Source organism: Parasteatoda tepidariorum, chromosome 7, assembly GCF_043381705.1.
Source record: "Parasteatoda tepidariorum isolate YZ-2023 chromosome 7, CAS_Ptep_4.0, whole genome shotgun sequence".
Taxonomy (NCBI): domain Eukaryota; kingdom Metazoa; phylum Arthropoda; class Arachnida; order Araneae; family Theridiidae; genus Parasteatoda; species Parasteatoda tepidariorum.
Genome location: NC_092210.1, coordinates 9,810,369 through 9,833,015, shown reverse-complemented (window position 1 = coordinate 9,833,015; position 22,647 = coordinate 9,810,369). Strand labels below are relative to the sequence as shown.

At 33.9% G+C, this 22,647-nt stretch overlaps 1 protein-coding gene and 1 long non-coding RNA gene across 2 annotated transcripts; both read right to left on the bottom strand.

Moving 5' to 3' along the window:
• Positions 1 to 564: 564 nt before the first annotated feature.
• On the bottom strand, positions 565 to 11,617 carry LOC139426031 (uncharacterized). The gene is made up of 6 exons (XM_071183451.1): positions 11,490 to 11,617; positions 9,542 to 9,622; positions 7,272 to 7,356; positions 5,795 to 5,956; positions 3,724 to 3,813; positions 565 to 694 (listed from the first exon to the last, which is right to left on the bottom strand). Exons 1-6 carry the CDS (start codon positions 11,615 to 11,617, stop codon positions 614 to 616), a joined length of 627 nt encoding a protein of 208 aa, XP_071039552.1. The 3' UTR covers positions 565 to 613.
• Positions 11,618 to 16,913: 5,296 nt separating this feature from the next.
• Positions 16,914 to 22,199, bottom strand: LOC139425978 (uncharacterized). The gene is made up of 3 exons (XR_011637186.1): positions 22,089 to 22,199; positions 18,769 to 18,857; positions 16,914 to 16,976 (listed from the first exon to the last, which is right to left on the bottom strand). It is a non-coding gene; the product is annotated as an uncharacterized lncRNA (long non-coding RNA).
• Between the last annotated feature and the right edge of the window lie 448 nt (positions 22,200 to 22,647).

The following is a 22,647-nucleotide window of genomic DNA, read 5'->3' as shown; positions in this document are numbered from 1 at the left end:
GACACTGTTCTTTCCACTCTATTTTGAGTAAGCCAAGTTTAGATTTTAAGAAGTGACACATTCTAAATTGTTTCACAAAGATTTCAATTCTTTCGCTGCACAGAGACTTTTTCTTGAAGTGCAAGTACACGATTGAAACACTTTTTAAAAGTTAAACTATGAATTCATGATTTTAGATACCTTTGAAAATACTAATTAGGTGGCTTCATCCTCAAACCAACCGATTTTTATTTTACTTACCTGACTTGTATCGAAATTATAAAATCATTTAACTACATGCCATAAACTTCTAGTGAAACTCGTTTTTCATTAAATATAGCTATAAGCTAGGAAATATGTGCAATTAATATCTGCAGTATAATTTGCCGCAATGTGTAATGCTGATCCAATGAAAAAAAAAAAAATTGTTTTTCATATGTCCCTCCAGGATGGTTTAAAAGAAAGTATTGTACAATTGTTAGGATCACGGACCGAAATTACCCATCGTCCAAATTTCAGGATCGGTTCTGTTGTTAAAAGAAATTCAGACAGCAAACGCATTCCTTTAAATATCACAATTTCATTCTTTATTTTCTTAACGATTTTCTATTAAGACCAGATACAATGACGTTAGCTAGTTTTTTGTTCTGTTCCAAAATTTTCGTTTCTTATCCTTTTTGTGTGAAATACCCTCACTTTTGTCGATATTATAAAGCTGAAATAAAAAAAAAATTTTTTTTTGTAATAATACTGTTTTAATTTTCCTTTTATAATATATTAAAAAAATTATGAGAAAAAAAAAGGAGATAAAAATGCATGTTTTTGTAAGTTCTCAGAAAAAGTTGTTTTCTAAGAATTTCAAAAATAGATACAGATTTCATCAACAGATGGCTTTTATTTTAAAAAAACTGTAAATACGGTGTTTACTGCTTTATGGCAGAACATTCCAAAAGAAGTATGTTGCCCTGGTGTCTTTTAATGTTGTCCTCAGTATGTTATTGCTGCTATAGGAGAGAGTTATTTCAAAAACATAAAGATTTTCTTATTTAATAGCGACACCTGTTGACAATTTTTGTTACTAAACTTGATGTTTGGAGAGGATAAATTCTCTGATTTCCTAATCGGAACGTAATAAACAAACATCTCAAACTCCTCTCGTTTTTTTTTTTTCCAATATTTGTTTGNTTTTTTTTTTTTTTTTTTTTTTTTTTTTTTTTTTTTAATTTAAAAAAAAATTGATTTCCTCATTTTAAGGAATACGAGATATTTATTAAGTTTCACATAAGCATTTTTCGAAAAGGAGAAGAATGAATGAAAATAAAGTAAAAACAAATTAATTAGGCTGTTGTTGTTGTTGTTAATTTACATCGCACTAGAGCTGCACAATGGGCTATTGGCGACGGTCTGGGAAACATCCCGGAGGATGATCCGAAGGCATGCCATCACAATTTTGATGCTCTGCGGAGGGGGTGGCACCCCCGCTTCGGTAGCCCGACGACCTGCGCGCGAAGTCGAGCACTTTACGGTAGCACAGTTTAACGAGGACCAATATCGCACACCCTCGGTTCCTACGCAGACTAATCCGTGTGGTCACTGGCTGTAGCCAGTGATGCTTGACTTCGGTGATCTGCTGGGAACCGTGTCTTAACGATCAGTCCACTGAGGAACACAAATTAATTAGGAGTCTGAAGAGTTATATGCACAATGGCAGCCTTATCTAATTGGTTAGAGAGAATTTTTAAAGTTTTAAAAATATGCTAAACCTAGTAGCAAATTTTCTAGTTTTAGAAAACACACTTTAAAATCTGGATGTTTACAAATAGCTTATAAATAAAGTAATTGCATGCATTAATAATTAATTGCAGTGCAGTAATAGTTATTTTATTAAGTTGCATTTATTTCAAAAATTTTTGCTAGAAATTTTAATTTTTATCAGTGACCTGAACTGAAGAATCTTAAATACGAAGTAGAATTTTAGAACTTTTTTGGGGGAAATGAAGAATAAAATATAACCAAATACGAAACGTATTTTTGTAATCTCTCTTTCTCTCTCGTAGAAATATATATTTTCTAATTATGGTAAGTACCTTTGTATTTTCCCCTCTATCAAAGCCAGTATAAATCAATAGTAGCGTTATTCAAATGTAAACAATGCTTATTAGTTAAGAATGTGGTAAATAACAAAAGAGGAAAAATTGTAGTTACTGCAAGTTATATTTGCAGTAACTGCTAGTTATAATTATATGTATGAAATGAGATTTTCGATGACTATAAATTTTAAGCACAATGTTTTATAGATATTCAAGTACATGATGTTCAAGTATTTCAGAGTATGGTATCAAATATTGTAGATATTATTCTAGTTATTCCCAATGTGTAATGTGATTATGAATTTTATAAATTTATTCTGATTTCTAGCGAACAAATTCTGAATTTCCTTCTATTAGTCAAGAAGGACCTATTATATTGGCTTATTGTTGTTGATTAATTCACGGCTTGTTGGCCGGGATAGCCTGGTTGGTATGGAGCTGATGGACTCACGTTTGTGAGGACGGAAGCTCGAATCCAGCCGACTGAAGACTCCTCGTGTAGTAAATGGTGACTGGTGCACGTTAAATCTGCCGGGTCACAGAGTCCTCCTTGTTCCCATAACAAATTATACCTCTGGGTTCATTGAATTGAAGATTGATCGTTCTCTGGTTCAGGTCAAAATTACGATCTGTGGATGAATGAATGGATGTATTAATGAGTCCACCCTATAAACGGGTGTGGCAGAAATCGAATTCTTGATATTAGATGGAGCCACTGGAAAACAAGAAGAATCGCACATATTGCCTTAATGGCCTACGACAACAATAATAATTCACGGCTTCTGTGTAAATAAGTTTGCTTCACTTTCTTAACTCTCTCAAGCTAGCCTTATTCAGTTACTTTTTGGTCATTACAGTTTAAAAGTTATTTTTAGCCCAGTTAATTTTTTACTTATTTTTAGTTTATGTGTTTACTGAAGATTCATTTCCTAGCAAACAATACGGATTTATTTAATCCAATAGTAGCACTGTTTTGTTTCCTTTCGATAATCCCTCCTCTCGGAGTAAGGCCGGATACTGAGTCCGGTCATCATCTCCTAGGAGAGAGAAGGCCTCAGCACGGATCAATTTAGTTGTCTGACGTAAATAATATAAACTGCGTAGTTCAGGCAAAATATGAAAGATGTCACTACGATACCTGCCAACTTTTAATCCTTTCGAGAATGATTTTCCCCAGTGTGAAATGGAATTTCAATTTCAATTTCAGGCAGATACATACGCTGTATTTTGAACAAGCTTATGCGGACTACCAGAGCAGTATTACACATTAATATATATGTTTAATTTTAAAAAAAATAGTGGTGGTCAAAGAGATTCTAAATTAAGTTTGTAAATGCAAGGAATATAGCATACATTTTACTACCACTTTAAATATAGAAATAAAATTTTACGCCAAATGCGTAAGAGTTGGCAGGTATGCACTACGTTTGAACTACTGAAGGATTAAATTTCTTGTCTATGGTAACCGTGCTGAGGCCTTCTCTCTTCTACGAGGTGTTGGTTCGGTGCCCTTCACTGCGAATGCACTTTTTTTTCGTTTGTTTCTACAGCAGAAAATAGAGCAAAACTGTGTAATTAGAGAGGTTCTTCGAGCTAGGTAGACAATAGAACACCCAAACTCCCTAGTCCGGTATCATAATGGAACAAAACTTACTACTTTTTTCTCTCCAAAATCCACGATTTCTGTACTCTCGTTGATACAGGAGATTGAGCAATCTTCACATCTTTCTGAACTTTGAGATGCCTGTAACAAGTAACACAAAATGACAAGTAATTTACAAGCAAATAAATCTCTGTTATCGTCCAAGATACGATCAACAATGGTAGATTCAATCGGGGCCCAATATGAAACAAAAATACGCACATTAAAACTATAATTCTAACTAATCTTAAACTGTTGAATCTGAGCTAACATATTCAAAACGGTAGTCTTACCTAATCATGTATAAAAAAAAGTGAAAGCTCTTAAAATATAACTATGATAAGTTAAATACTTTTCAAGTTAGACGCACTTTGTTTCACATAGGCCCTATACTCAGTCTCACATTGGAACTAAACACTGTTATGCATTTAAACTCCAGACATCGTTTCACATTGGCCTAAAATACTGTTTCATATATACTATTACTCATTTGAAGCCAACCCACTGTTTCACATTGGCCTAAAACATCGCCTCATAGAAGATGCAAATATTGTTTCGATTTAGCACTAAATACTGTGTCACATTAGCCCAAACACTATTATGCATTTGAATTCCACGTACCGTTTCATATACTGCCTCATATTAGATGCAAATATTGTTTCAATTTAGCGTTAAATGCTGTTTTAAGTTATCCTAAACGCTATTTCGCAATTGAAATCCACAAACCGTTTCGCATAAGCCTTAAGCACTGCGTCTTATTAGATGCAAATGCTGTTTCAATTTAGCATCAAGCACTATTACGCATTTGAACTCTACGCACCGCTTCACATTAGCCTAAAATAGTGCTTCATATTAGATGCAAATGTTGTTTTGTTAATAATAAACACTGTCCCCCCCCCACAGAGGATCAGAATGGTGACGGCATGTTTTCGGGTAATCCTCAGGAATGTTTCTAGACCATCGACACTAGCCCATTAAGCAGCTCTAGTGTGACTCTAGTGTAAACACTGCTTCGTATTAGATGAAAACATTGTTTCAAATTAGCCCCCAATCACTGTTTTACATTAGTCTCAAACGCTCTTTCATGTTTGCTCTACTACAATAATTCTAAACATTGTTTCACATTAAATCTAAGTACTAATCAGGCTCTTAATAGATTCAAGTTAGTACCAAATTCTGTTTCATATTCGATTCAAATACTGTTTTATATTAATCCCATACACTATTTCGAATTAACCTACTGAATTAGTCTGTAATTTTGGATAGCTAAATCATTCTACAAGTAATGATGTCTTAAAGTAGACATTAATTATTTCTAAAAAAAAAAAAGCTTTATCATAATAATTAACCCTAAGCTATTGTTTGCATGACGAAAGGTTTGACGGTATTAAAATATTTTTTCTTTAAATTTTTCGTAAATTACATTAAAAATATCCAAGTGTTAAACACAAACATCTTTCCAAAATAGAAATTAGTGAACAATGGGCGAGTTCCACGTCATAGAGCCAATGGAGCGCGCTCCAAATATCTTAAACTTTTAAAATGTAAACAATTATTTGACTAAGGACTTTTCGAACGATCCATTTCAATATTTCTACGTGACATCATAATTTTTATTTAAAAATGCTTCTTTATCAATATTTTAGATAATTCTATGAGAAAAAAAATTTAACTCTTAAAAAATAATAATATTCAGTTCATGAATTTCAAAAACTTATGGACCCTTCTAATCATTCTGCAAAAATCGTACCAATTTGATTCTTAAATTTCTTCTGCAAGGATATTTATTTTTATGAAAAAGTTACGATAGAAGAATACAGTAGGTTCAGAGTTAGAAAATCTTTTGCATTAAAATTAAAAATTTGCTTCCAAACTATTTTCTTTAACGTAAAATCGTTTGCGTTGAATAAAATAAAAGTAAATCTCAACTTTTGTCCCATTCGATTTAAAGCGATTAAACTTTTCTTTGACTATTTTCGAACGGTGACTGTCAAAACTTTTGGAGCACTCTCTAAAAGCTTCAAATCAGGGATTTCCCACCGATGACTGACTACTAGTGAAAATATAAAAAAACGTATGTTACAAGATTTTCTTCCACAACTGCCATTCGTTGATCAAGTGTGTTTATTGAATTTAGAACGTTTTCTTGATTAAAGAGTATGCTTTCTTGGTTGGAAAGAATTCTATCTTGATTGGACAGCACCACCGACATTTTCTCCAACAACGATTCAAAATAAGCCATCCCCTGTTAGTTTGAAAAAGTGGAATATATTATATTGAACAAAGATTCTAAACTATATAATATTAAACATATTAAAAAAGTGTATAGGATATACAGATTCAGTATTGTGTTTCCAAATTTGAAAAAGGATACATCCTAACGATTGAGAATTGCATAGCAACTTATGTAAGGAAATACCACCGTAGGCTACTTGAAAAGCGTCCCCGTTATATTTTGGCGTACGTGAAACGGTACTTTGATATGAAACTATTTATCTGAATTATCTCAATTTTACATTTTCTAATATTCATTGTCTACAATTGGATTAAATTAGGTTCGGAAATAATTATNACTATCGAAATTTCTATATGCCTTTATGGGTAAGTTAGCCAACAGAATACGTGCCCAAATGAAGAGTTAACACTGCGTCATCAATTGCATATTAATGAAAACATATTAATGTAACTTTTATGCAAGAATCGCCTATTAAATATGGACTGTACAACTATGGAGAAGCTAATCACTGCGTTAATTCATGTGTGGTACAAGGACACAAATATTATAAATGACTGTAAAAAATTAGTGAAATCCATGCAGAATCGTGTCCAAATGTTAATAAAGTGTCGTGGAGATCATATTATGTACTAAAAATTTTTGAGTTTGCACAAATTTAAATAAAATAGCATTTTCTCTTAAATTTCTGAATTTATTGAGTTTGTTTCAATTAATTTGCACAAGGGTGTAGTTGGTAGCCGATTAATTTAATAACCTGGATATGAACGTAGTTTATGACACAAGTTACAAAAAAAAGTAAAATTAAAATCGCTGTGGCTCAGAAGATGGAGCGCTCGCCTCCCGAAGAACCGGGCTTGGTTCCCAGTGATAACTGATCGATTAAAATTCAGCACCCGCCTTGCACCAACCACAGTCCCGACGTAAAATATCCTCTGCGGTAGAAGGATAATGGATTAGAGTCCCCTTGCTGTCAGACTAACAGTGGGAGATTTTCGTGGTTTTCCTCTTCATGTAACACAAATGCGGGTTAGTTCTATTAAAAAGTCCTCCAGGAAGACGAATTTCTCCCAATACTACTTGATCCAGGAGTTCCCTTGTCTTCAGGATTGGGTTTAAAATTACAAGGCTACGGCGTTGAACATTGGTGGTCGTAAACCCAAAATTGGGTCGGCTGTTCAACGTTAAAATAAAAACGTAAAATTAAAATAACATATAATAAATAAAGGTACTGTTTCGGTTATGCAACCCGATGATGATAATATGAAATCGAAATTTCGGAAAAAAGTTCCTTAAAATTTGTACAAAAAGACTTAAAATTTTTTACCTCAGGTTCTGTACTATGTTGGGATTCTGAATTGCTTGTTAGATGCTTTTTTTCCTCATGTTTCTTTTCTCCCATAATGATTTCACTAAAAAAATTATAAATTTAGCCTTTTCGAAATTTATTGAAAAAAAAAGGAAGAAAGTTTTCAGATTTCCTTCCGATGCTTTAAATTAGTTTAAGAGTTAGTTTAAAATACAGTCTGACCTCTTTTTAACGAAGTCGCTAGATCCCGATAAAAAGTTCGTTATACGAAATAGAAAGCCGCCATTTGAAATACTTAAATAACATAAAACACTAGACATAATTGAAATAGCAATTGATACACCTTTATCGTGTGAATTATTATCTACTATCGAACTTTTGAAATGATTTTAACATTTCATTATATGAAGATTTGGGAATTTCATTATCATTTCCGTTTTCATCTTCTTCGTCTTCCTCACAATTTATTGCTGCATTGTTTTTATTTTTCACACTGTCCATCATATCCGATTCAGTTAATATTTCTGTGGTTGCAGCTTCAGAATCAATAAAAAGAAAATCATTAATCTGTACATAAATTCCGTGGTTCTCTCTCAGATATACCCACATTTTTTTAAGTTCTTCTACAGGAATGCTATTCTCGTCCTCAGCGCTAAGAATCCTGCTTTAGCAAAACTGTTACGAATAGTACGATCTGTAACATCATAGTACCATGCTTTAGAAACTTCTGTTACGCTTTTTCGTCAATTGATTTTTGACATGCATTCCTGTATGAAGTGCAAATAAAAAGGAAAGGGGATTTCACCACTTTCTCTGAAAGTTAAGAAAATCAATTCACTATCATTTCCCCCATAAAATGCGTTAACAAGTTTGAAACGTTCCAAAATATTTCGGGAAATAGTGAAAGTGGATCTCAAAGAAAAGTTCGTTAAACAGAAAATTCAGTTCGCTATTTGGAAGTTATTTCACGAAGAAATTTCCAAAATGTTCTTAATTCCACGAAAAAAATCGCAAAAAAAAAAGAAGAAATTTGTAAAATGGAAGTTCGTTAAATAGAAGTCTGACTGCATTAAGTTTAGTTTTTTTTTCTTTTTTAAAAAAAAGCGTTGCTAAATTTTTTTTTTAAATGGTTAAGAGAAAGTAGGTTTTATTATCTTAATTATAGCGGAAGGTAAGATTATTATAACGGATTAATTATAACCGATGATTCCTCATGTTGAAATTTAAGCAATGCTGCAACTTTCAATGCTTTTATTAAACGGCCAGGAAAAATTAATATTTATTATTATAATATTTATTTACGTCCCGCCGTGGACTGATTGTTAAGAGGACGCCATACCGAGGAAGAAAATTTTCGTCGCAAATTCTTTTTCTCCTTCATTACCAATTTAAAATTTAAAAGAAAGAAAAACTAAGTTCAGGCAAACCTAGAGTAAGTCATGACGTTTCAATTGCTGAAGAAAAAAAAAATACTTCAAAATATTAAAATGCAAACAAATTAGTATCACTGGCTGCGCTCAGTGTGTTGGTGGGAGACCACTTTGATCAGTCAGCGTAGGGTCCGAGGGTGTGGGGTATTATTCCTCGTTATACTGTTCTACCGTAAAGTGCTCGACTTCATACTCAAGTCGTTGGGCTACCAAAGCGGGGCTGCCATCTTTTCTGGACAGGATCAGCTCTAGTGTAACATAAATGAACTACAACAATAGTAATCCCTTTATTTACCGTATATGGTATATAACAGGACATATCGGATGGATCTTCTGTTTACCGCATATGTTTCATCATAGTGTTTAAGGAAATTGCTATACCATGCATTATAGTTTCATTGGATTGTACTCTATGTATTACTGACTGTGCGTATAGGACTGAGCTTCTGCATATAAAGAATTGCAATTTTATTGGATATGTACTTTGTATAATTGTTTCATTGGAATGCTTTTCTAAATACCGTGCAACTGTTTTGTAACTTTTTTTAAATATACATTCACAAACAAAGTGGATAATATGTTAAGTGTCTTTTCAGTGAGTATGAGCAAATTGTCTTTTGTTGCATGGAAACATCAGAAAGCCATTCAGAAAAAGTAATTTTCCATTGAAAATTGCAGTATTTAAGAGATTGCTATACAAAATTAAGCCCTAATATATAGTGATAACATACAGTCGTAGAATATAAATTGACTAATGCTTTTGTGCATTGGAATGTCAAATTATTCTAAAATACCGTCTACATACATTGTGTTCTTCTATTTGGTTGCAAATATTTTATCACGACAAATCATACTTACATCAGACGTTGGCAGCAGGGCGGTAATACACTTGTTGACTTTTCATCATCCATTAAAGTACGATCTTCTTCTTTGGGTTTTCTGCAATTAGTTTTGCTTCATTTTGTGAAAAATATCGAAAAAAATAATCTTTTTACTAATAAAAACTAAATTAAAGTAACTGAAATATTTTCCAATAAAATATCAGATTTTTTAAAATTTTATTTCAAACCATTCACTCAATTCTATATCAACCAAAAAATCAATTTCTTTCAATCGATAGTTTCTAAGGAATCTTGCTATGCAGCATACTTGTATGACGAAAGCTTAATTGCGAACAAATCTATAAAAACTGTTTTATTAGTTCAAACTTAATCACTAGCCGTCTCTACGAACTAACGCCTTCACATTAAATGATTAAATGTTCTGGGAAGGAAAGCTAATCTCCTTGTGGGGAAAGTGTCAACCTTCATCTATCAAGCCATCAAATTGAATAAGTTAACATGTCTTATATACTAGTGAATTGGAATTGTATTTTTGTCGTGGTAGACACACTACAGTACTCCACCACCATGTGAAATACTCAATTCTATAGGAACACGCCTACTTCGATGGATGGTTCACAATGAACAGCTGACTTGCTACTTGTGACTGCGACTGCTACATTATTCACCTCCTCACACTGTTGCTACTCAGTCTCGATCACACACAACGTCGACCTGCATACACTCGACTGCTAATGGCAACACAGGAGCGACCATGTTCTTAAAACAGTTCTCCAAAATTCTCACAAAACAGCATTGAATCAACTAGTGGTATCCGTTCATCGAATTCCATCACAGATAAAATTCTGGGGATGGGGAGAACTGTAGTGTGTCTACCACTACAAAAATACAATTACAATTCACTAGTACATAAGACTTGTTCACTCGATTCTGCGTAGGAGTACCTCAATATCTCTGGGGTACTGGATCGAAATTTAATAATACTCTGGTTGAGGTTAAAATTACGATCTGATGGTTACAGATGGTTCTTATAATTTTTTATATCTTATAACCATCGTTGAACCATCGTTGAAACCGACCCAATCGTTTGGGTTTACGACTACTAATGTTCAACTCCGTAGACTTGTAATTTTGAACTCAATCTAGAAGACAAGGGAACTCCTGGAACAAGTATTAGCAGAAATGTGCCTTCGTGGAGGACTTTTTGATGGAGCTAACCCGCTTTTGCGTTACATGGAGATGGAGAGGAAAATCACGAAAACCGTCCGCGGTTAGTCTGACAACGGCAAGGAGACTCTAACCCATGATCCGTCTACCACTGAGGATGTTTTACGTCAACACTGTGGTCGTTGCAAGGGGATGGGGTCATTGCTGGGATTCGAGCCCAGTTCCCCTCATTGGAAGGCGAACGTCCAATCCTCCCTGTAAATTTGTCCTTCCTGTAAAACGGGATGTGGCGTTTACATGTTGTCTCCGGATCATCCTCAAGGATGTATTCCAGACCGTCGCCAATAGCCCATTATGCAGCTCTAGTGCGACGTAAATAAAAGTAACGTACCGATAAATATTACGCACAACCAGGCTTGTGTTTTATATCTGTTAAATGATTATCTTGTTTGTATTATATTTAAACCTATATTTATATCAAATATCCTAAAAATCGGCCCTTAACGGGGTTTTGGATATAATGGATAAAATCTGATAAATTCACAGAATTTTGAACTCTAGTGGATAATCTTAGATTTAAGTTAGAACTGCGTAATATAAATTAAGTATTAGAAAATAATCACCCTTAAATTTTAGTTTTGACTCTTCCATTCTATAAAATTTATGAGTTTATAAGTAACTTTCCTGTATTGTTTAGGATTGTCTTTTTTTTTACAACTACTTAAAAAAAATAATGAAAAAAATATCTTAACAATAATTTGCTACTTATTTAAAAAGAATGGTTAAACGTTGCTTACTGTGCGTGAATTTCATCTTTCGGATCAATATTAAGAAACACTTTACTCAAAATAGCTTCATTTGACTCTGAATAAGCGGCTGGTATGGCTACCTGTAATATTATATTGTAATTTTTGTTGATAGTCATAGTAATCAACTTATTAATTTAGTTGTTGTGTTCATTAGTTTATTGGAATTACATGCATTCGCAGACTTGTGTTCTCAATTTAGGCTTATAAACTTTTGTCAAATAGAAGGACAGATAGCATAATACAGAGAAGGTACATCCAGGGTAACAGCTGAATTTGAACCCGCTGCCTTCGCACTTTGCACAGAGTTCGGCGAACGCTACCGCTCTGCCAGAGAGGCCCCTCGTTAAGTTTAATTTGTTTATATATTTTATTGATACACACATACACGTGTGCTCAATTACATGAGAACGCTGATAAGCCTTTGTCAAGTATAGGAACAGGTAGCGCAATTCAGACAAAGATAACATCCAGGATGGAATTCGAACCCGCTACATTCAAGCTACCCTGCGTTAGGAGGGCGATGCCGCGCGACTAGGAAGGCTAGAGTTGTTATTTATGATGTTTCTTCACTCGCGACTGAAATCATTAGTTTTAGTTTTTATTTACGTCGCACTAGAGCTGCACAATGGGCTATTGGCGACGGTCTGGGAAACATCCCTGAGGATGATCCGATGACATACCATCCCAATTGTGATCCTCTGCAAAGGGGATGGCACCCCCACTTCGGTAGCCCGACGACCTGAACGCGAAGTCGAGCCCTTTACGGTAGAACAGTCTAACGAGGACCAATACCGGTCCCTTCGCAGACTGACCAAGTTGTCACCCACCCGCACACTGACCGCAGTCAGTGATGCTTGACTTCGGTTTTCTACTGGGAACCGTGTCTTTACAATCAGTCCACCGCGGGACTATGAATCATTAGAAAGGTATGGTAAAGGGGTAAGGAAATAAAACGTCAAGTTTTCATTGTTAAAATACATTTACAGAATTTATAATTGTATAGTTTTAGAGAATATGTGCTGTAGCATAATATTTTGCCATCGAATATTTTGCTGGTTCAAAGTTAAAACGACACTTCTGCGCTCACTTCTCATTCAAATAACATGAGAAGTGAGCGCAGAAGTGTCGTTTTAACTTTGAACCAGCGATTTGTTAAGGCTGTTTTTTGAAGACTCTGTCGTCACGGGAACAATATGCTATTACTAATTTCGCGAAGGTTTTTAAAAAGTGCTCAAATTGCTAAAATTAATGAATGATTCAAATTTTTTTTCATGTTTAATGAACCTGAACAACGCAGAGTTGGAGTAATTTTTTCAAATATTAAAAAATTGAAACATAAATACAAAATTCGGACATGCCCACAGATCTGTGGCTCTTCGTCGTCCTGCAGTGAACTGATCGTTAAGACGCAGTTCTCAGCAGATCACGGAAATCAAGCATCACCGGTTGCGGTCAGTGTGAGGTTAGAGAAAACTTGGATCAGTCTTCGAAGGGTCCGAGGGTGTGCGGTATTGGTTCTTGTTAAACTGCACTACCGTAAAGTGTTCGATTTCGCACGCAAGTCGTCGTCGGGCTACCAAAGCAGGGGAGTCATCTCCTCTGCAGAAGATCAAAATTGGGGATGCTTTCTACACCGTCGCCTATAGCCCATTGTGCAGCTCTAGTGTGACGTAAACAAAATACCTACCTACCTAATAATTACTGAGATCACAGCCTAAGTATAAGAAAAGCATATATTTAGGCTGAATAACTGTTAATTACTCAGTAACTGTTAATTGTGAATAACTGCGACTAAATCATATCAATTGTATATTATTCGCCAAAAAGTGGCAAAATTATCGAAGAATTTATTTCTATATTTATTGATACTCATGCATATGCGGGCTTGTTTTGATCAAATACAACGAACAGCATATAAGAGCCATTGTCAAATAAAAAAAGAGATAACACAAATTAGAGACGGTCAGTATAAAGATACGTCTAAGGTTGCGGAGGAATTCGAACCCTCTACTTCTATATTTTAAAGTACTTCAACGGTGATGCTTTCGGCCATCAGTGACACCTCAAAAAACAACCTTCAACGCACAGGTACTCTGCAAAATTCTAAACCTATATTTTCTTAGTGGGAGGCCTCCATCCCCCAGGGGTCTCGCAGATCCGCCAAACACTCTGTCGTGTAAAGGTAGCGGGTTCAAATCCCGACGTATTCCAGAATGTTTCTTTGTGGTGTTCTTTAATTTATGCTACGTAATCTGACCAATTGCGTTTGTGCTACCTATTTTAAGAAGAGTTTTTAAGTCATCGTTTTAATGAGTACACAAATCTGCTCATGGCAACGTATAAGAACAATAAATAAATTTAGGAACGAAACCTTCTGATCGGAGGGTATCGACGTTCCGCATTATTGAAATTACATACAATTGCTGGCTTGTGTTTAGGTTTATAAACCTTTGTTAAGTAGAAGAACGGGTAGAACAATTCAGAGAAGGATGTCACGAGGTTTATGGCGGTATTCGAACACGCCACATCTACGCTTCGTCCAGCGTATGGCTGGTGATACCGCTCGGCCAGGGAGGCCCCTAAATTGTGTGATAACTTCTTCACTTAGCAAGGGCTAATAAGCAGTTCTTTGTATTGAGTTGTTGTTGTAGTTCATTTACGTCGTACTAGAGCTGCACAATGGGCTACTGGCGACGGTCTGGGAAACATCCCTGAGGATGATCCGAAGACATGTCATCGCAATTTTGATTCTCCGCAGAGGGGATGGCACCCCCACTCCGGTAGCACGTGAAGTCGAGCACTTTACGGTAGAACAATTTAACGAGGACCAATACTGCACACCCTCGGTCCCCACGCCGATTGATCCAAGTGGCCACCCACTCGCACACTGGCCGAAGCCAGAGATGCTTAACTTCGGTGATCTGCTGGGAATCGTGCCTTAACTATCAATCCACTGCGAGTACACAAACCTGTGTAAGTTTAACAACAAATATATGAGCTTTCAGGAGGCTCCATTAGCCGAGCGGTATTATCCACCAAACATTATGCATCGAGGAGGTTGCGGGTTCATATCCCACCGTGATCCTGGATGTATCATCAGTATTTTCATGCTGTCGTTTTCTGAATTGTCCTATCTGTCTTTCTACTTGACAAAGGCTTATAAGTCGTACTTATGTAATTGAGCACTCAAGTTTGCACGAAATGTGTACCAATAAATAAATAAAATTTCAAAGTGTGTGTTTTTAAACTTAAAACGTGAATTTGGAAAATTCTACTTTGAATAATTACTTACGATTAAAATAAACTAAGAGTTTTGTAGTTATTTCTTGTGACAAGTAATTTCGTATAAACTTTTATAACTATACCCGATACTGAGGTTTTTGAAAGATTGAATCAAAAGTTAACCAAATATTGATTCTCTGAAATTCGAAATAAACAAAAACTAAAACTATAATTAAAAGGTTTAAAAAAAATGTAGTAGGTTTTAGTTTCTTAAAATGAATAGTTACTGCCAATTGCTAAATGTTCAAAGTTACTTAAGCAGAATTACTATATGGTTTAAAAATGTTTTGGTAAGTCTATTTTAGTTAACTGTTTATTAAAATATTTACATGAAAATCTTTTATTTTCTTACAACATTGCACTTTTATTATGAAATTTGAGATTTTGATTTTTGAAAAATTATTTGCTGTTCATAGATGTTTTCTTTTGGTAACGGTGCAGAGTTTGGGACACACTGGTAATTCAGGAGCTTATAATAAGGACCCTCAAAAAGCAGCAAATAATATTTTGTGTGTTTTCCTTAAGGATTGTCTATTAGAATTATGAGTCAACGAAAATTGAACTAAATATGAGCCATATGTACTAAGATATCATAATTTACTTACGTTAATAATTTAAAAGCATTTTGTAAATAAACAACATATAATTTTTTTATAAGTTAGGGCTAGCAGAATTTGTAACTACAGAGTCAGAATTTCAAAATTGGGTCCTGCTAGTTTAATATTTATAATTTTACCTTTGATACTCGCTTTTTTGGTAATTTTTTTATTAACACCGGTTCCAGGAACTCTAGGTCCCATAACCTTATCATTCATCATCCCTTTTCTTTTGCGTCAGACGTAGTCTGCAGCACTGTTTTATTTTGTAATCGTTATCATATAGTTAAGCTCAGTATAGGCACATGAAACTTATTAGAACATTTCATTCAACTCAAATAAATTTTTAAATTGAGCTATGTTTCACAGGTTATGTTTCACACTATGTTTCACACTATGTGTCACTATGTTAAATTGAGCTATGTCCTTTTTTTAAAAATTATTTTTGAAGCAGATATAGTTTTTATCACTGTTTGACATTGTGATCAATATCAGACAGTGATCTTAATGATAGTGATCTTAAATGAGTTTTTTTTCCCTTCTTTTTCGGCTTGAGTTTAGTGCAGAGTTGCCACATGCATTTCTAAAACCACTTAAGCATATTCAATCTTATTGACAATGGCTATTTTCAAAAAAGCGGTGCGTATCGAATATTAAAAACTATTTCGGCGGTTGGGAGCAATTTTTCTTTACTTGTTTTTCTTGTTTTTTGCGAAGTTATGAAATTTTTATTGTCAGTAAAATATCTTTGGTAAAAATAAATAAAGAAAAAAAAATGACGGCAAAATTGTCACGATAAATTGAAAGTTCAAATCTGCTTAGTCGATTCGGAAATCAACACGAAAATGTTGTGTATTTACAATAATCTGATTAAAATTCAAGTCAATGTTTTTTTTTTCTTTTTTGATTAATCACGTAAAACTAACTATAGCAATTTTACGTAAATTGCAACATTAAATATCGCGTGAGTCAATTTCAAAAAATGTAGTTTTACGAAATTCCTGGGCGCTATAGTGGACTGGTCGTAATGGCACGGTTCTCAGCAGTGCATCTAAGTTAAGCAACACTAACAGCGGTCAGTGAGTGGGTGGGTGACCACAAAATGCAAGGGGATCGAGGATGCGCGGTATCGATCCTGCTTAAAATGTTCCAACTTAAAGTGTTCGAGTTCACGCGTTGATCGTTCGGCTACCAAAGCGGTAGAGCCATCCCTTCTGCAGATGATTAAAATTATGATGGCACGTTTGCGGATCAGCCTTAGGGATGTTTCCCAAACAGTCGCCAATAGCCCGTTATCTACCTCTAGCGCGAAGAAAATAAAGTATTACGATTACGAAATATTCGCTAAAAGTTTCAAGTTGGCATGTTTTTCAGTTGTTGAGAACCGATCTATAGCAGAATATCTTGAAACCTTTAATTTAAAGAATGGTCAGTTAACAATCTTTTTATTAAGTTATTTTAAAACTTTACGTTTAACTTTTACTTTTTTTTCACGTGGATGTTTAAATTTTAAATGTATTACTTTTCTTGGAAGCTTTAACCGAGGATCATAAAGTCTCCAATCTGTAATTTTTTCAATATCCTCCCACGTAAGACTCTAGAAAAGGAATGATTTATTAATAAAGAATTATTAATAATGAAGTATTATGAATGAATTATTGAACTGAATAAATGCAATGATTATAGCATTAATTATTTTTTAAATTATCTCTGAAACAATAAATAAAAACATCATTGAAACTTATAAAATTAAAACAAAAGCTTAACCTCATCCTATGCGGATTTCCGCTTCTTAGCTTCTAACAACACCTTATAAGAAAATTTATAGTTTTACCTTCTCTAAAACATTCGCCGATATTTAAGCTTCCTGGAGATTTCTCAATAGATGCAAAACATGTAAGTTATTTGGGTAGAATTTCACATAAACTGAAGTGATTTTCTAAAAATGACGCCAAATCCATGTGCTCGAAAACAAGAAGAATTTTAAATATTATATAATTTAGTTATTCCGAATATATTTTTTTCTTTTGACTTATTAGTTCTGTGATCTGTATGAAGCTTTTAATTTATATTTACTTAATATTGAAAAATAAAAGTCAGGAACATGCAGGTCCATGTATGTTTACCTTGGTTACGTAAGGCAAAATTTATAACAGCGTAGTTGTCAAGTGAAATCTCATAGTCGGCGGCCATTAAGGCAGAGGGGGTGCTATTTTTTTTTGTTTTCCTGTGACGCCATCTATGGCCAAAAATTCGAGTTCTGCCACACCCATACGTCACACCCATTTTATAGGGTGGACCCATTCTCACATTTATTCATCCACAGTTCGTAATTTAGACCTGAACCAGTGAACGACCCATCTCCAATTCAGTACCCCCAGAAGTACAATTTGTTATGAGAACATGGAGGACCTTGTGACCAGACAAATCCCGGGTCCCAAAATCTCATAGTATTATGAGTATTTAATTTTATATCTACTTAGTAATATTTTTACGCATTTTAATTAACTTTTTGTGTTTTTTTTTCCTTCATAATTTTGAAATATTGCCCTCAAGAATTAAGTATTTATTTATAATCAACGTTAGATTCTTTTCAATAATTATTCATTTTGCGTAACTAAAATAGCTTCGAAACTGAGATATTACGCAGTATTGTATTGTCCATTGATAAAATTTCGTTTTTTTTTTTTAATTTTTTTTCCCTCTAAATAATTATTAAATCTGTTCATCATTGTATTTAAATAGACCATATTAAAACGATATGCTTGCTTGTTTCTACTTTAGGTGCAATTTAGCATTTCAACTATTTATATTCTTTTACTAATTAAAAGCTGAGGTCTACGTATGTGTGTACCTAAATTCTTAGCCCCCTGGCAGTATAATATTGATATTCATACTTAGATCATATTCATATTCAAATTCAGATATAGTTTGTCTAAAGTAAGAGCTCCCCTATCCATTCGTCTGGACCGGTGACTATAGTAACGAGATATAACTATTTCAAGTAGGGGTGTGAGGCCACTCTTTAGGACAGGTTTTGGCTCGGGTCGACGAGGGAAAGGTAATTTTTTTCTCTAGTGTATTGCGTTAGTCCTAGAGTGAAGAGAAGCCACTCTCCCAGAAATGCGCTTTTTTTATTTCCATAGCAGTAGATAGCCTCAGACTTTGTCGTGGTGGTGGGGGGAGTTCTTACCGTAGGCAAACTATACTCATATTTTGTTTATCTTATTATGACTTATGACAGTAAAATATAAATTCGGAACTGCAAAATATTTTTTTACTATATTTCTTTATACTTCAGTAGTGAAGAGGTTCAAATAAAATTTCCTAATTTTTTTTTCAATGATCAGCCTTATTGCTGAGTAAATAATAATTAAAATTCAACTCACATCGTACTCTTTTCTTGGATTCGGCATGCATGTCAAATTAATAAGTTTATTAAGAACAGTTGGATCCACTCTTCTTTCTTCAGATTCCACTGAAATAGTTTTGTACCACTGATTAGAATCATACTTAAAAGAATGAATATTTAATAAAACCTGTTTTATTAGAGAAACCATAAACTAACGTTCATTTTCGTGCATTTTGACGTCTGCTTTTTTAAATATATATTTTATATAACCGTCGTCGAACAGCCGACACGATTTTTTGGGTTTCCGACTACTAATGATCAACTCCTGTGCCTTGTAATTTTGAACCCAATCCAGAAGACAAGGGAACTCCTGAATCAAGTACTGGGAGAAACATGCCTCCGTGGAGGACTTTCTGATGGAATTCACCCGCATTTGTGTTACATGGAGAGGAAGACCACTATAAATTCCCACGGTTAGCCTGACTGTAAGGGGACTCTAACCCAGCTCATTGTGTCTAATGCGCAAAATAAAAAACGAACCACCCTGACAAAGAATGTAGAAAGTAGAAGAAGTTCAGCTTACGTAACTTACGCGGCGAACTGCTCGGTGTGGTATGATATACCAGAAAAACAACTTACAGGGTGAGCAACATACTCAGATTTACTGTTTGTCTACGATAGGTACTCTGCCAGACATTTGTCTGGAGCTGTGGCGGTGACTATGGTAACGAGGTATGATTATTTCAAGTAGGGATGCGGGTCCCTCTTTAGAACTGGTTTCCGTGAAAGAAAAAGAGACCTCTTCATCGAAGCCACCCTCCCTAAAATGCCCTCTTCTTGTTTCCATAGTACCAGACTGCCGCAGACTTAGTGGCGGTCAGAGTACTTGTCATTTGAATTAAGTTCCAACGCATGCGCATAACAAAGTGACAGTCATCTCTCTAGGCTACGTCATCTCTGTACCGGTTGTTGGACAACTACAAGTATGATTGGGTGTCCTGCTTCCCACCAGCCGCCATTTTATTCTTTCTTTCTGCATCAAAATAGGTTAACAGATTTAATTAACATGTAAGATATAAATGTATTCTCAAAGAAAAATCTTACTAATATTGTACTGTTTATCAATAGTGTAAAAATACAAAACAATCCAACAATATAAAAAATTCAAAACTTTTCTTCGTCATTCCAACGCTTCCCCTTTTCTAATGTTGTTTAGGAGGTGCAAACCAGCTTATAGAACCTCTGCTGCTGTGCCCCTTAAATTTGTTTTTTTCCTTTATACACAAGGACCGCACCTAACCTTGAGGGACCATACCTAACCACACTTAACCGAACCTTTACATTACATATATCAATGATAACTAAACTTCGTCCCCTACGTATATTCTTTGACCCTGAGTAACTTTTGATCTAGTAATCGGATCTGCACGATTTAGGACTCAAATAGTTCGAGCGGGTGACCTCAAATATGCTTATTAATTAGTGCAGATGATATTTTAAGTTGCAAAATCGGTACCAAAAACGTGATTTCACTGAATAAACATATCTTATTTTCGACGGATTCGGATTTCTGATTCCTCTCCCCCCCCCCAATAGGGGAATAGCGATAGCCGCAATCTGGGAAATATGGTCAGGAGAGCGGTTCAAAGTTTAGACTCCATAATCATAATTTTACTTTTTGCTTAACTCCAGAACTTTTTGAGCAAAACTGAAAATTTTTATGCACACATTTATAAAATTCGTTTATTCAAAGATCACGCAAAAAATAATTTTGGTAAATATTTATTTTATTTAATAATAGTCGAAAATAGTTAGAATTGTAAGGTATTTAGTTTTTACATTATTTTAAGGAATGCAATTTCAAATTGCAAACTACAATCGAATTTCAAAAATACGACTTTTTTCAAAATTGTTTCGTTTATTATTAAATGAAAGAATAAAAAATATTTACTAAACCATTTTCATTAACTGAACGGTTAAGATTAAGCTTAAAACGTAAAGATCAGAGAATTAGGTAAAAAGTTATGCAAAGTGGACCATTTTTTTCTTCTTTTTCTTTCGGATTGTACGTTTTTCTTGTATTTTTGTAAATTATTAAATTTTAAAAAGAAAATTTTTTTGTTTTACAAATGTAATAACGCAACATTTTCTATAAAGAAAAAAGAGATTTAAGTGCAGATATATATTCAAATCTGATAATTTATTTTCATTTTTCTGACTCGTATGGAACAGGATGACCAAACTAGAGAAGGAAAGATATTGCCTCAGCAACCACACTCACCGGATATTGTGCCAATGAATTTCCATTTTATTCCAATTGCTATAGTATGTTATAAGTGGAAAAAATTGAATGTTTTATAAAATGGCATTTGCAGATAGTAGTTACAGTGGCAAATAGGTATCCATATCCTTATACAGGCACAGTGGCAAAAGGCTTTTTACTGCTTCTCGAAGTATACCTTCAAATGATGACTTTCTTTTCTTTTTTTCTAAGTTTTCTTCTTTTCTATTTCTTAAAACATTCTTGCTTTGTTGTTGTTCGTATGCCTGTTAAGGCAGAGTGGTGCGATTGTTCTTGTTTTCCAGTGGCGCCATCTATGGCCAAGAAGATTCTTGCTTTTAAAATGCTTATTGAAACTTGTATTTCTTAGTTTGCAAACTTGGATTTGTTACCAAATAGACTCTTTATAATGGATTCAATACATCCTTTTTTTTAAGATCAATTTTGATTAAAATATGTTTATCTTGGTGCTCTTAAAGCATTGAGAGGTAGTCGGCGATTGGTTTGTATGCATAACCATTGATATATTTAGCTGTTGTCTTTGTAAACGGAAAAGCTTAAGTCTAATGAAAAAAAAATGAAGATTAAAATTCCTTGTTACAAAATATGCTTTTTAAAATAGAATCAATGCGTCAGAAAGGCGTTTTTTTTTATAATTTTCATAATTTTTTTTTAAATTTTAGAGCTTTTAAAGCAAAACTTAGAAGTAAAGTATAAAATAATAGTTATAAGAAAACGAGTCTTTTTTGGCGAGTTTACTTATCTTTTGACTGCAATTTTTACAAATAAAATAAAAATTTAGAAAAAAAATCTTTTAACTTCTTTATGATGATGCTCATGTGAGTATATTTCGTTAATTTTTCACCATTCATTCAAGCCTGCATCCGATATTAAACTTGAACATATAAGTTTTTTGTTATTATCAAAACATTTATTATAGGATTGTTTCTAATTTTTAAGACACACTCTCCTACAAATGAATACCACAACTCACAATTTAGTTTCAATGATAGACTCATAATAAAAGCAATTTTTTCAATTTAATATATTTAAATTAATATGGAAGAAAAACTTACTGGCATGTATATAAGAGAGTAACAATTCATTTAATTTTAAAAATTTCAATTTACGACAGTATTGCAATTTTACGATAAAGAAATCTGTATTTGATTTTTATTGGATTGAGCTGAAATATGTTTTTAAGCAATTGTTCAGTAGACAGAAGTTAACTCAAGGCTCACTTGGCAATAATTTTTTTATTTTACAAAAATTTGCATTTTTAAATAGTGCAAAGATGTCTAAGTTGACATCGCTTAAATGAGATACATGCGAGTGATGTAGTGTGGGTATCTCGATCCTGATTGATCGTAGAAACGTAGCATTTGTTTGCGTTAGCAACTGTTCTTTCCATTCTATTTTGAGTAAGCCAAGCCGTAAAGTATCAATTTTCTTAAGTGACACATTCTATATTCTGACACAAAGATTCTTTCACAGTGATTTGAATTATTTTACTATATATTTCTTACTTAACACAAAGATAGACATGAAACCATACATAAACAAACTAATCATGCATCGAAGTTTCCCGGTTCACAAAATAAAGATATGTCATACTTACAATAAAATACATAAACA